The 15,974-nt window shown below is 33.6% G+C and overlaps 3 protein-coding genes across 3 annotated transcripts; 2 read left to right on the forward strand and 1 right to left on the reverse strand.

Moving 5' to 3' along the window:
- The first annotated feature begins 5,012 nt into the window (after positions 1-5,012).
- Positions 5,013-7,579, forward strand: LOC113871400. Its single transcript, XM_027508495.1, has 6 exons — positions 5,013-5,100; positions 5,257-5,360; positions 5,580-5,718; positions 5,983-6,657; positions 6,746-7,104; positions 7,232-7,579. The coding sequence occupies exons 1-6, from the start codon at positions 5,013-5,015 to the stop codon at positions 7,577-7,579; spliced, it is 1,713 nt and encodes a 570-aa protein (XP_027364296.1).
- Positions 7,580-8,760: 1,181 nt separating this feature from the next.
- Positions 8,761-10,138, reverse strand: LOC113871402 (serine/threonine-protein phosphatase 7 long form homolog). Its single transcript, XM_027508496.1, has 3 exons — positions 9,300-10,138; positions 9,127-9,187; positions 8,761-9,045 (listed from the first exon to the last, which is right to left on the reverse strand). Exons 1-3 carry the CDS (start codon positions 10,136-10,138, stop codon positions 8,761-8,763), a joined length of 1,185 nt encoding a protein of 394 aa, XP_027364297.1.
- Positions 10,139-13,095: 2,957 nt separating this feature from the next.
- Positions 13,096-14,675, forward strand: LOC113872835. The gene has a single exon (XM_027510674.1). The coding sequence runs from the start codon at positions 13,298-13,300 to the stop codon at positions 14,366-14,368; it is 1,071 nt and encodes a 356-aa protein (XP_027366475.1). The 5' UTR covers positions 13,096-13,297; the 3' UTR covers positions 14,369-14,675.
- The last annotated feature ends 1,299 nt before the right edge of the window (positions 14,676-15,974 follow it).

Genomic DNA, 15,974 nt, shown 5'->3' on the forward strand with positions numbered 1-15,974 from the left:
TGTGATTACAGTGCCACAATGATCGTGGCTAGGTACGGTAAGAGCACGTGTATAAATTATTATGGTGTCGTGAGTGCGTCAGTTATGAACTAGAATGAAATGCTTGAAATATTGCTTGTAATTACCTAGACTTGAGCAAATATGCTAGAATACCTATAGATACGTATGTTGAGACTCTATATTAGTTGTGTGTATTTGATAATGTAGAGTACTCACCCTTACATTTATTTTTCAGGTGACCAAGACGATCAGCATCAGACTTAGTGAAGGAAGGATGAACTATTATAGGACTTAGATTGTATTTTAAAACTATGATGTAACTGAATTAGTCCTGTAGCAGTCTTTGATATAAATTGTAATCCTTTATTGTTTGTACCGTTTTATGAAACTCTGTAATGAGATATTTTATTAAATAAAAATTTCATTACTCCTATTTTATGAAATTATTACCTGAAAATTAAATTTAAGGTGTTACATTAAGTGACACGTGTTATTGATTATGTGGCAAAAAGGACGCCGCATGTGATATAATATATATTTTTATTTTATTTTATTCCTTGAGATTATAACTCATCAGGCATTTAGTCCTTGATATTGTCACTGACAAACATTTTAGTCCCTCAGATTATCATTGACAAGCATTTTAGTCCTTGATATTATAACTCGTTGCTTTCTGAGTTTATTTTACTTTCATTTTCATATCTTTCCTTTACATCTCTTTAGCTTCTTCTTGTGTGACTATGATTACACACTTTTCTTCTTTGTTGTTTTCGTTTGTATATATACCAGTATTTAGGCTTCACTTGAGTACAAAATTTTGAGTTGTAAGTGATGAAGTTGTTATTGGTGTGAAGGTAATCTATTACATACGTGTAACTTGAAAATGATGTGTTGGGTTCTAAACAACAACATTTGGTTTTGATGATGCTGCAGTTTACAATAGGTTAGGACAACAATAAAGGTTTCAGCATGACTTTTCTATCATTTGATGAGTGTAAGAACTCCAATCCTTCTTCCCTTCCCTTTCCCTTCCTACAAAGCCACCAAACATCTTGCAAATGCAGCTCCGCATACACCTTCTCTATCATCTCCTCTACCAGATCCTTTTTCAATAGAACCTCTACCACCGTTCTTCTCTTTCTCTCTCTTAGGGATAAAAATGTTCGTCAGTGACAATCTCAAGGACTAAAAATACCCGACGAGTTATAATTTCAAGGACTAAAATAAAAAGAAAATATATATTATACCACATACGACATTGTTTTGCCACGTAAGCAATGACATATGTCACTTAATGTGACATGTCAGTCCAGGGTTCTTGAGTTTATAAGTGCCTTTTATTAATCTTTCGTGGACATACATGCTCTTTTGAGTTGTGGTCTGTCCATGGTTCTTTTTTTTTGTGGTGGTTTCTGCCTCTGTAGAGTTAATTTTGTTTCTTGGTGAGTTAGTTTGCTTTCTATTTTTTTTTTTTTATCTCAAGACCATGATTGCAATTTTGAATTTGTCTCCTTAGTTAGGTTCTTGTTTCAATTTGTGCTAGAATACAATTTGATTATGATGTCAGTGAGAGACATACACAATTAACTAAAATTCATTGTTTCGGGATTTCAAAATTCAGTCATTATTTTTATTGTTTAGTTTGGTTGATTCTGCTTCTGAAATTAATCTTGAATTAGGTGTGCTTAATTCTCCTTACCCTTGGTTTGACCGAATTCTTGGTTTTTTATTTTATATTCTTGAATAAAAATAAAAATGGATTTGATTAAAACCAGATTTAAAACCAGTTTTAACTAAAATTGGAGTTAAAACCAGTTTTAATTAAAATTGGATTAAAACCAGTTTTAATTAAAATTGGATTAAAACCAATTTTAAACTAAATCTAAATTTTAAAACTGGTATTTAAATTGGTTTTTAAAAAAATAAGATAAATGGATTTAAAATCCAATCCATATAATTGAATTTGAAATAAATTTAGTTTTGTACAAATTCAATCCATGCACACCCCTACTTGTGTTTGTGGCTTCTCAAGAATTAATGGACTAATTTCATCCTCATTCATTAGCATTTTGTAGGATTACTCGGCAGTAGGAGTTATTTCAATAAAAACTATTGAAGAATCCTAATATAATTTAAATAACAATCAACACTTGAACTAATACTTTTTAAAATATTGTTATTTATTTTAAGTCAATTCATTTATTATCTTCGTAATGTCAATTATTTGTTCATCTTTAATATTGCTCATAGTTAATATTGAATATTTAAGTAAAATAAAGGTTTAAAATATATAAAAACCTTATATTAAACTAAGGAAAATATAAGTAATTATTTTTAACGTGATAAAAAAAATTTCCATACTCTTTTTTTATTAGTTCTTTCTCTAATGGACATATTGCTCGTAATATTTCCTTAAAATAATAAGATACTATTTGTGCAGAATGTTAAAAACAATATATACAATTACTTTTTTCTCAAATTATGGTTTACAATGTATAAGAACATTACAACCTTCTCTTGTAACAAATTCTTAACTAATAAATGCAAATGTATGTAATACAACCATACTAAAAAATGTTTTTCATATTTGCATATTATATGCATTGTGAGTGAGAACTCAAATTCATCTTCACTTGAATCAGACAAGACATAGGCCATTTGGAAGAATCAATTTTACTTTATGATGAGCTGTAGTTTATGTTCACAACGCACAAAGTCTATCAAAAACATATATAGAATATAAAATGGATATGTAAATAAAGATTACACAAATTAATTCTACATAAAACTTTATGATAAATCATTATTTCCATGTTAATCTCTATAGAGATCATGTTAAAAAAAAAAAAGACTATTTCTCACCGTTAATCACTTCTTCAACCTACTATTGTTAACCGTTAGCCACTTCTTCAACTTGCCTTTACTATGCTGCTTCTTTACCCATTATTTCAGAGGCTAAATTAAGTAGGAAATTTAACAATCAGTCCAAATCATTTTTAACTACTCAACTTATTCAAAAATTAATAAAAAAACACAAATTATTAATAAAAAACAAAATGCTTTTTAATGCAATTCAATTTAACTTATATTAATTTTTCTATTCAATCTTCAAACAAACCATAGCGTAAAAGTCAGTGTATTGTTCAATTTATTAGAGGCATGTATTTGTAATTTTAGAAATTGATATTACTACCAAATTCATTCAAATAAAATCACATTTTTCTTATATTAGGATCAGATATGTATTTAAGCTGAATCACAAACACCCTTAAAACAGAGACCATTGCAAAGGACCAAACTTAACCACTATTCTTGAGTTGCTGAAACTCCCATTTCTAGGGTTTTTTTTGCCTGTATAGGGTTAAATCAAATTTTTTTTATCTGTATGGGGTTCTTTGACAAAAAATTCCCTGTCTAGGGTGATTTGTGAGTGTCGTAACAAATGTTTGCAACACATGATCAAGTATCGGCAACCACAATGCCGACACTAGCTTATTTGTCTGACACATGTGTGTCGGTTAAAGTTTTGCGACACTTGTGTATCAGCTGAAAAAATACTGACACAGTTGTCAGAACCGCTCTCTATATATGGACTACTGAGAGCGGTTCAAAAGGAACCGCTCTCTAATATAGACTTCTTAGAGCGGTTACTTTCAAACCGCTCTCATAAATCAATTTTAGAGAGCGGTTAAAAGTAACCGCTCTAAGAAGTCCATTTTAGAGAGCGATTGTTATGGAACCGCTCTCTAAAATGGACTTTTGAGAGCGGTTTGAATTTGAACCGCTCTCAAAAGTCATGTTAGAGAGCGGTTCACACCAGTGTCGGGTTGTTCAGGACCGACACACACTGATTGGTCCAGGCCCTCCATCTTCTTCTCCTTTGTGCTTCTGGTTCTGTTATTCATCTTCTTCGGTGAAAAATTTTTGCAAATTGAAAACGCAGAGGTGGAGGTGGAGAGGAGAAGTAGGGCAGATAGATTGCATATTTTTAAAGCTCTGAAAGGTAAGAAAAAAACATTATAGTGTATATTAGATATAAATATAAAATATTTATTCTTGCTTCCGTTTTTGGTCCCAGGAATATTGCAATCGGTGGTGGTCCAGGCTATTGTGAGAAGGACTTTCGTGGTGGTCCAGATTCTTAGCTCAAAAGGTTAGTAAAAATTTATATTTATAGTGATTTTGTTATGCATGTAAAAAATAGGATAATAGAAATATAGAAAAATAGGAATATAGAAAAATAGAAAAATAAGAATATAGAAAAATAGAAAAGCGTTGTACCGAAACTTAAGCTAGTGTCGGTATTGTGTTTGCCGATACTTGATCATGTGTCGCCAACATTTGTTACGACACTCACAAATCACCCTAGACAGGAAATTTTTTGTCAAAGAACCCATACGGATAAAAAGTTTTTGATTTAACCCTATACAGGCAAAAAACCCGTGAGGAGAGGGGTTTCGCAATTGTGAGCTATTCTGCTGGAAGAAAAATGTTAGAATGTTATTAATTTATTGTTTTAAATTTTTTTATTATTGTAAATAAATTTGAATTAATAATTTTAATATTATTATAAATAAATAAAAATAAAAATATTTGTAGTAATAAATTTAATTTATTTAATGTTAATATAATATTATTGAAAATATAAATGTAAAAATATATTATTTTAATGTTGTGGTAATTATTTTTGTTACTATTTGTTTAGGTAAACTTTTGTAATAATTTTGGTTGCATTTTTTAATTTGATACACAGGATGACTGAAATTGTGGTTATTTTATACTGGAATGGAAGAGTGTACGAAGGAAATAAGGGTATCATATTTGAAGGGAATAAGAAAATGATTAAAATAGAACGTGAAATTACTTTTGAGATGTTGAAAAAAAAAATACATACAAAATTGAGATTATGCAATAGTAATGTAATTTCTAGACTAATTTCACGAATTTTAATTGATTCAAGGAGTGGAAATTACAGAATTTTAGATGTATATGATGATGAAGACATTGACTGTATGATAAGTGCTTGTCAAGAACGGCATGAAAGAGTAGTTGAGTTATACGTGGATATTGCGGTTGGTGAAACTTCTCATGTAGGTGAAAGTTTGTTATGTTTAAATTTATCACTCCCAACTGTGTCTGTTAGTGACAATGAAGAAGAGTATGCAATTGGATGAGGTAATGTATAATATTTACTTAAATTATATGATGTTTAAAATTTTATAATTTATTAATAAATATTTGCTGCTGCATTTACAGATGACGAATATGAGTACGATGATGACTATGAAGATGAAGGAGAAATTCCTTTAGATAGTTCTTCTGATACTGATTTGGAAGATGGCTTCGATTCAATGATGACAGTTCCAAACACTGAAAGAAATAACATTATGTAAGGACAATCTGCAAGTACAATTTTATATAATACAATAATTGTTAAATATTTTTAACTAACATTTCTTGAGTTTAATACAGATTCTATAACACCTTTTTGGAACATAAGTTCACACTACACTGCTATTAATTGGGAACATCCTGATCAAGAATTGGATTTTTCTGAGTTGCATTCGTCACAATCATAGGTACAAGGAGATGCATTATATGTTGGACAACTATTTGACTCTAAAGAGGAGGTAAAGATGGCGATAAAACATTATGCAATGAAGAAACATCAAACATTTTTTGTGGTTGAGTCAAAAGCATCAACTCATTTTGTCAAGTGTGTGAATCATATTTCCGGGTGTCCTTGGAAAGTAAGAGCATTGCTACCCAAAAATTCAAATAAGTGGAAAATTACGAGATGGGGTGCTATGCATACCTGCGTTAATACTATGATTTCTCAAGACCACAAAAAGTTAGATTCAAATTTTATTTGTTCATGCATTATTGGTACGTGAAACTCAATTGAGATTATATTTATTTGTCTATTTAAAATGATTTGGATATGATCATTAGCTGAGATGTATTGTTTAATTTTATTGACAGGTATGGTCAAAGAAGAACCTTTTGTTCCCGTTTCATTAATCCAAGAGAGAATAAGTGGCCAATTTGGGTATTCAGTTTCATACAAAAAAGCATGGAAAGCAAAGCAAAAAGCAATTGTGACAATATTTGGTGATTGGGATGAATCTTATGCAACATTACCAAGATGGTTAGAATACATGCAATTACATGCTCCAGGGTCAATTTACAAAATTGAGACCAATGATTATGTGAGAGGTAATGTAATGGATAATAGATTCAGAGTCTTTCATCGAGTATTTTGGTCGTTTAGGCAATGTCGTGAAGCCTTCAAGTTTTGCAAGCCTATAATACAGGTAGACGATACCTTTTTGTATGGTAAGTATAAGCAAACATTGCTTATTGCTACAACTCAAGATGGCAATAACAGTGTGCTTCCTATAGCATTTGCCATTGTTGAAGGAGAAACATTATCAGCATGGGAATGGTTCTTAGCCATGATCCGTCTAAATGTTACTGATAAAACTGAAATTTGTTTAATATCTGATCGCCATCAAAGTATTAAAAGTGCTGTGTCTAATCCACATATTGGGTGGCAACCTCCTAATGCTTACCATGTTTATTGCATTCGTCACATTGCAAGCAATTTCAATAGAAGATTCAAAAATTCCGCAATGAAGAGTATGCTTATGAAATTAGGTAAGTATGTTATCACTATTACATTTTACATTATTTATGAATATATATTTATTTTTCACCATTAACTGTATAACTTATTTAAATGTAGCGTATACACCTTGCAAGCAAAGATTTGAAGCTGGTCTTAATAAATTTCGTTCGCATTCTCCTGAAGTTCAAACATGGATTGACAACATATCAAAGGAAAAGTGGAGCTTGGCTTATGATCATGAAGGGCGACGTTATGGTCACATGACGACTAATTTGTCTGAGTCAGTGAATAAAGTTTTAAAAGGGGCAAGAAATCTCCCAATTACTGCCCTTGTCAAAGCAACCTATAGTAGATTGGTCGAATATTTTGTCAAACGGGGTGAAAGCGCAATCAATGACATGAACAATGGTAAAAGGTATTGTCGTAAATTAATTGAAGCTATAGAAAAAAATCAAGAAGAAGCATCTTCACATCAGGTTCGTCGTTACAACATACAAAGTACAAGGTTCGAGATTGAAGAGGCTTTTAATCCAATGACACAAAGGGGGTCATAAGTGGAGTGTGATATTATCTACACGTGAATGTGAATGTGGCAAATTTCAGGCATACCGATACCCTTGTTCACATGTCATAGCCGCTTGTGTTACTGTAAGTATAGACTTTTGGCAGTATGTTGATCCTGTATATACTCTGCAGTATGTTGTGAACGCATACTCATCTCAGTGGTGGCCGCTTGGAAATGAAGCAAACATTTTACAAAATGATGAATGGAAGTTGTTGCCTGATCAAGATAGAGCACGAGGTAAAGGAAGACCAGAGGCTTCTAGAATTAGAAATGAAATGAATTGGGTTGAGTCACAACCGCGACAACGATGTAGGTTATGTCGACAACCAGGTCATAATCAACGTCATTGTACTCAACAAAGCAATGCTAACATTAATCATGAGTAGTTTCATATGATTGTAAAAAGTGTGCTAGATTTTATTAATGTATGTTGTCTTATTAATGTATGTTGTTTGATTAATCTTGTTTGATGTCGAATGTGTAGAATGTGGCAAATTATAAATGAGTCGTGCATTTAAACAAAAGCAAACATTCATTAACATCATCTAAAGTTTTCAAATACAGTATCATAACATAGTATCAATCAGAATTCAATGACTGCTCGTGAGGTCCCTCCTCATGAGGTGTGAGAATGCACTGTCGACGACGATCTCGCGCTCCACGGTGAGGGTTACGTCTCACATCAGCTCCTGCTGCATCTGAGGCTACAATGAATTCAGCATTAAGATCAATTCCACGGTCATGCCCAGGTCGTAATGATGTTGTTTGCTCACTACATCCACGTTGATGAGTGCCTACACCGGGTGCACTTGGTGTGAAAAACATAGGCTCATATGGAGGAGGTGTCATGAAAAGGCTAGCGTCAGGAACATAAAATTCACCGCTGAAAAATGGAGATGCAGGAGGGACGTTTGATTGCTGTGATGAGTGAACATAAGATGACTGTGTCCATTGTGATTGTTGAAACGGAAAAGGTGGTGGGACATAATAAACACCATCTCCTCGTTCGGGCAAAGGGGGCAATGTAAAATCTGTGGCCTGCAATTTTAAACACATAAGTATGTTCAATGAAACATAAAGTATTATAATTTAAGTAAAATGAGCCAATGAAGCATAAGGTAACAATACCTGAAATGACGTTCGCCGACGTTGCAAACCTTTGCCTTCCTGACGTTGTTCACCAATACCAATGTCAATCTGAGGCTCATCTAGATTTCCACTCTGGATAGGAGGATCACATGAGGAAGAAGGCTCTAAGATACGTTCCTGCTCATTTTGCAAGGCTAACATCGTCTCACACAAATCCTTCATCTCCTCAAATGAAAATGTGTCCCTCCCATCATTACACAAGCAATAGGCCCTCTCATGAGCATCTCCCTGCATAACCATTACATTCAGATTAGATTCTATTAAACAGACAAAATCGTTTACTAGAATGATCTATACGTACAAGTAATGCAAACACTGCAGCATCTCTGCTCATCCACCATCTAGTATGAGTATGGTACCATCGCATGTATTCAGAGTTCGAACTCAGTAGACCAATTTGCGGTTCATTACTCACAACCTAATCTAATCTCCTATCCCAATGCTCTAGTACGCCCCTGAACTTTGACTCCCAATTGTCAGCAGTCTTCCCTCTAAGAGTAATGTCATGTAGCTGGTCTGGTTGATAAGGAGCATGAGGAATATGTTGTACCATCCCAAATTGACGCATGGTACGATCGGGCTGGTGCCATTCACATATTTGGAAACAAATAAGCGGCACAATAGCTCTCCATATATGCATGCCCTCAGTGCATATGGCAGGCAAAGTATGCATCAAATCTATACTATATGGTTGCCACACAAACTGCAAGTGTAAAAAATATTAATGTAATTATTCATAATTATTAATTGATGATAACATATATCATAAACAAATAACGCATACCTGATCACGTTTCAAATGATCAAATTTGAACCTAAAGTAAGCTAGATCCTTTTTCCCCTTCCTAAAATTTTGAAATCTTAACCACCTATAAAAACATAAATATTAGCATGACTGTTTGTAATAAAATACTGTTGTGTAAATATTGAATGAAAGTTTTAATATTATAGACATACCGTTCACCATAAGGAAGATCATTCTGTGTGTAAGGGGGATCACCCGGAGATAGAAATGGGAACCTATCCCACGCCCACAACATCACAAGTGGAGTCAATCCTCCAATACCAGACCAATCAATATTCGTGGACATGCATAACTCTCTGTATAGGAAGGCTAATGCTGCACTTCCCCAACTATATTGTCCAGTTATCTCTAAATCCTCAAGTAAAGGAAGGTACCTAACTGGGACCCTGCTACTAGAATGATCAGCTAACATAAACCCACCAATAAGTCTCAAAATATATGCTCTTGCAAAGCGAGTTAGCTGAATGGGATTTTGGTTGTGCAACCCAACATGGGAAAAATGCTCATCCAACCAAGTAAGTTTCAAGCTGCTCCCCATAAATGCAGAACTAGGTGGTCTAATTCCCAATAAATCTTCAACAATTTGTGCCCTGTCACCTCCTGTAGGGGCAATAACTGGTCTTCCATCAATACGAAGACCCATCTGAATAGCAATGTCTTGAAGAGTAATAGCACACTCTCCAGGGGGCATGTGAAATGTATGGGTCTCTGGCCTCCATCTTTCTACCAACGCTGTAATCAATTGGCGGTCAATAGGAATACTAGCCAACTGTGCTACTCCAGCAAATCCTGCTACTGTCAAATGAGGAATAATCTCTACTGGTACTCCTTCCATGCCAGCATGTATGAAATGACCTCTTCTCACTCTCAATATTGGGTGTTCACGACCATCCCAAATATGCTCTGAAACATGAATAGACTGATAGCGCAGTAATAAACCATCCTCGGGGCCGGGATTTAACACCCTACTACGAGACGAAGATGATACCATCTAAAATCTATATAAACAAGTAAACTATTAACTACAAATTTATAATATAAGCAACCAAATTTAATAAAAACAATATCATTTTAGTATTAAACAATTTGTACCTTCAAATAATATTTTTCTAATTATATTTTTTTGTTATTTTAAGATAATAATATTTGTATAACAATAATAATATCATCATCATTTTTACTTTTAAATACAGTTTTCTACATAAATAAAACGAAAAATCAATTTTAATTTAATTATTTTCCTATTTTTCTCTTTCTCTATTTTTGTTTTTTTACATGCATAAAATTGTAATTTATTATTATTGATTAAAATCATTTAAATAACTACAAACTTTTTAAAATATTCAAATGTCTAAATTAATATTGATCTAATATTTTTATTTTCAGTCATTTATATTTTAAAATAATATTTTCAATTTTATTTAACTTACATTGCTTATATATTCATCTTTATTTCACTTAATTCCTTATATTTTACTCTAATTTTTTTTTAAATTAATCTAATTTATAATTATTTGATGCATAACTATATTTTAATCTTTCACAATTTTAAATTATTTACTATCCCAAATATTTATGTGACATAATATTTGTTGAAATATTATTACAAATTTAACAACTGCAGATTCTTATAATATAAATTTATTAATTAATGTATTTCATTCTTATTATTTTAATTTTATTTTGTTATTCATAATTTTATATTTTATTAACCTTATAATAATAATCACACATAATTTTTTCTCATATATTTATTCAATTTAATTCTTTTATATTTCTTATTTGATTATTTTTTACATAAGTAACAAGAAAATTATATATTTTAATTTAACTATTTTTTTATTTTCCTATTTTTTTATTTTTCTATATTCCTATTTTCCTATTTTTTACATGCATAACAAAATCACTATAAATATAAATTTTTACTAACCTTTTGAGCTAAGAATCTGGACCACCACGAAAGTCCCTCTCACAATAGCCTGGACCACCACCGATTGCAATATTCCTGAGACCAAAAACGGATGCAAGAATAAATATTTTATATTTATATCTAATATACACTATAATGTTTTTTTCTTACCTTCCAGAGCTTTAAAAATATGCAATCTATCTGCCCTGCTTCTCCTCTCCACCTCCACCTCTACGTTTTCAATTTGCAAAAATTTTTCACCGAAGAAGATGAATAACAGAACCAGAAGCATAAAGGAGAAGAAGATGGAGGGCCTAGACCAATCAGTGTGTGTCGGTCCTGAACAACCCGACACTGGTGTGAATCGCTCTCTAACATGACTTTTGAGAGCGGTTCCATAACAACCGCTCTCTAAAATGGACTTCTTAGAGCGGTTACTTTCTAACCGCTCTCTAAAATTGATTTATGAGAGCGGTTTGAAAGTAACCGCTCTAAGAAGTCTATATTAGAGAGCAGTTCCTTTTGAACCGCTCTCAGTAGTCCATATATAGAGAGCGGTTCTGACAACTGTGCCGGCATTCTTTCAGCCGATACACAAGTCTAGTGTCGGCATTGTGGTTGCCGATACTTGATCATGTGTCGCCAACATTTGTTACGACACTCACAAATCACCCTAGACAGGGAATTCTTTGTCAAAAAACCCCATACAGATAAATTTTTTTTGATTTAACCCTATACAGGCAAAAAACCCCCCATTTCTACAGCACCATGAGCCAACCATCGCAATCATCCTAATACCTCAAACCCAACATTGGCACCTACTATGATCCACGAAGGAATAGTTTAACTATATTAGAGTGATGTAGACAATTTTGCAAACTTTACAAACAAAATAATAAAAATGACTAGGCTGAAACTAAAAATTGTTAAAATACAATTTGATATTTAAATTAAATTTAGAAGATAAAAATATTAATTTTACATATTATTTAATGATCAATTGCCTTCCCTAAGATACATTTTTTTTTTATGTTGGACGTAAGGTACAATTACTTTTTATTTTACGATTTTATTGAATGGTATATAAATAAAAATTCGTATTTCTCACTTTAGTTGGTTAATTGTGATTTACTATTTTACGGTTTCAATTTTTTTCTTTCCTTAATCTCCAGGCTTTTCTGGAATAAACTCAACCGTGTCAATTCGTGAGTATTTTGTATAAACTTTTTTGAACCCAATAGCATAGCTCTTTATTTTACTTACAAGTACAGTTACAGTATAAGTAATAAAGTAACCTACTGTAACTGTTTTGTTTTTTCCTCTAACCTAGTATTGTGGCTCAACAGTAACTCCAAATAATTCAAAGCAAATTATTGGCTCGGGTCCCTTTCGGGAAAGGCCAGTATCATCCATTCTCACCATGTACTCTGTTACATTGCCCCAACACCACCAGAACAAAACTAAAAAGTAAAAACCCTTAATAAAGCCCAACAGTATCATCAGTTTGGAAGATCAATCCAAGGGCCCAATTCTCCACCACACCCATAGAATCACACGCCCCATTGTCTCTGCTTTTGCATCTTGCATCCTATTTGGTTGGAGGAGACCAAGTGAAAGAGTTTTTATAATTCTTTTGTTTGTTTTAGTACTTATTTTTAAATGGAGAGGATAAATTTATCACTCATTTTAAAAATGAGGAATTTTGAAGGAAAAAATTCTAAACTAATTAAATAAATAATAATATATTTATTTATTCTATTTTTCTCTCCTTATAAATTATAATAATTTTTTTCTGACATTAAATTTTTTTATTTACCTTCTCTCTTTTTCACCAAACAACACGTCAACATAAAACAAAAATATTAGCGCCATTTTTATTATCAACTAAAATTTATTATAAATTATGAGTAAAATTAATTAAATTAAAAATAAAACTCAAATTTTTATAATTCTTTATAAATTTTATTAAATAAAAAATGTTAAAAAAATATATTAGAGTTAAAATCAGACCCCCTCTGCATCCCTACAGGTTCACTGATCAATACAAAATCACAATCTACTAAACTTTCGAACAGCGTTTTGGCAGAATCTCCGCCAAGTATCACAAAATTTCCTCCCATCTTTTCAAACATTCAATTTCCCTCAAAGAAGCTCTCTATAAGAACAAGAAACAATCGAATTCGAAATCCGATCCACCAGAAAAAGAAAAACCCTAAGTACAACGGAGAAAGAAGAAACAGAATGAAAGCTTCCCTAAAGTTCAGGGAGGAACAAAAGAAGCCACTGTTGAGGGCGAAAGTGCCACTAAGCATCATAGGAATGCCCTTCCAATCGGGAATAGTAGCGGGTGAGTCCAAAGAACTGAGTCTGAATCTGGCCACATTCTTCGACTCAGGACCCTCACTTAAAGTCGCTTATCGACCCAACGACTCTCGAAACCCCTTTTCCCTCATCGTTAAAACCGGAACCGGACCCTTCGGTTCCCCTCTTAAAAGCTCTATGCTTATGAGTTGCGAGTTCAACTTACCCGGTCGAACCGGTGGCCCGCTCTTCATGCTTCACTTCAAACCACGCTTTGGGGATTTCACGTTCAAGAAAACGCAGTCTTCGATTTTCGATGGCAAAGGGTTTGCGTCACGAAACGCCTCAAACGACGACGTTTCGGTTCAGGTCATGGATTCGCCGCTGATTGAGGGTTCCTTCGCGGGCGCAAAGGTTCCGATGCTGGGAGCCGACTCTCCCGCCGCCGGCGCTGTTGCGAGTCTGTTCTCCGGTGTGGAAGTTGCCGCAAGGACCACGATTCCGGTCAGGGGTCGTGCGGCGGTGAAGTTCCGGTGGGGCGTTAGGGTTCCGGCAGAGATGAAGGGGAACGCGTTCCAGAGGATTCCGTTTCTGGTGATGGATAAGATCGGAGTGGAGCATATGATGGAGTGCGGTGGCGATTTGAAGAAGGGGAAGGCTGTCGCCGGAGCGGGAGCGGGTTTGGGGTTTCCGGCGAGTACTGACGTGGCGGAGGCGTGTTTCGCGGTGAAGAGGCAGATGGAGGTTCTGCAGGCGGAGAACGGGTTGCTGAGGAACGCCGTGGAGGATCTCCGGCGAGAAATTTGCGGTGTCCGAACCGGAGGTTCGGGTTCGGAGTTAGTTAAATACAGGGAATTTGAGAGGAATGGGGGAAAAGGGAAAAACCCTAATGTGAGAAAGAACGAGAAAAAAACGACGTCGGATTATAATAGTTTTCCGGGTAAATCGACTGAGGCTGAAGCGAGTGATGAGTTGAAGAAAGCGTTGATGGGAGCGACTCCTGTTGCTTAACGGTGCCTTTTTTTTTAGCATATTGTTTATAGTACTTGTATTTTTGGCTTGGGATAGAATTGTGTTTTTTTTTCCCGTGACAGATTTTTAGTTTCAATTTTGATACTGCGAATTTTCCTTCTTAATTGTTTTATATAGTATGGCTATGATGATATTATATGTATGCTGTTTTGCTTGGTTCATCATGGGACGCTTGTTCTTGTATTCAACTTTTCAAGCTATGAATGAAGGATCACAAAATAAGCAGGTTTAATTTCTGCATTGGTTTTGAGTTTTTTAGTTGATAGAACGAAATTGGCACCAAATTGGGTTTTTGTTGCGTTGTTTTCAACTTTATGTGATATAATTATTAATGCTGAGTCACAGTTATTGGTTGAAGAAGTGTCTCTTTAAATTAACAGCGTAGAGAATTGATCTTTGATAAAATTAATTGAATATAATAAAATACGTGTGTAAAGTATAATTTAAATTATATATTTTTAATTAAAATATGTACTTTTTATTTAAAAATGTGAAAATTAATTTTTTAAACTTCAAACCAATTAAGCCAGAAGTTGAGTTTCTTCATGGGCGTCGAAATTTAGTTTCAGTGAGGAGGGAATCGATTTTGTTTTTTAGCTCAATAGAGGGAATCGAAATCGAATTGGAATTATTTTCATATTTGAAATTTAAATTTTCACTGCTCACGCCAGCTATTACTTAAGACGAGGCAGATTTGTTGGATGGAATGGCTCAATCATTGACGATACAATATTAAAATTACAAAGAGGAGGGAAATGAATCAGATCGTCTACGGTTTGAATATCTTAATTTTATCACAAAAATATCAGTTTAAATAAAATTGACTCAAAAAATTCAAGATATTTTTTATTTGATCTTAATAGTTTGCTATTATTTTTAGCATGTATTTTTATAATATTTAATTTAACTCATAATATAACATGAAAATTGTTATATAAGATAAAAAATTTACGCAAAATATACATGAACTGAGGATATCTAAAATTGGTTTAGCTCTAAAAACATATCATTCTTTCTAGGTTTTCTCGAGGCTTGAAGATAGTTTTCTTTCTTTTTAAGAAAAGGGGTAAAAGAGGCGTTGTTAGGGTTCTCGCCTTAGCCAGTCTGCGTCCTTGTGACCTGCCAAAGGACGAAGTGCGAGACAGAAGACAATAGGCGGAAGGTTTTGAGTTTAGATCTCTGGCCAAGAGGAGCGAGAAGGGATGGAATGTCATGAAGTAGAAAAACAGTCTAAAGAAGAGTTAGATATGATAGATCGAAGTACGAAAAAGGCTAAGATGAGGTTTGAGGTAGTCTTTGAGGAGCAAGAAGAATTCATGCAAGAAGACCTATGTTCGCCAAACCCGATTCAATTTCAGGTGTTTTCTAACCCTAATGTTTATGTACCTTTATCATATAAAGATAAAGTTCTGGAGTCGAAAAATCTGGATTTAGTTCTAAACGATGAGGAAATCATCAAGTTAGTACTAGAAGATTTTAATATCCATTCTGAAAATGATGTAATAGGAAATGAGGACCAAAATCTTTGTCCTCGTCTTAAAATTCCCCTTGAAGATTATGAGGGTCGGTGCTCTACTTGGAAGTT

Source organism: Abrus precatorius, unplaced genomic scaffold (assembly GCF_003935025.1).
Source record: "Abrus precatorius isolate BTA unplaced genomic scaffold, Abrus_2018 Scaffold7, whole genome shotgun sequence".
Lineage (NCBI taxonomy): Eukaryota > Viridiplantae > Streptophyta > Magnoliopsida > Fabales > Fabaceae > Abrus > Abrus precatorius.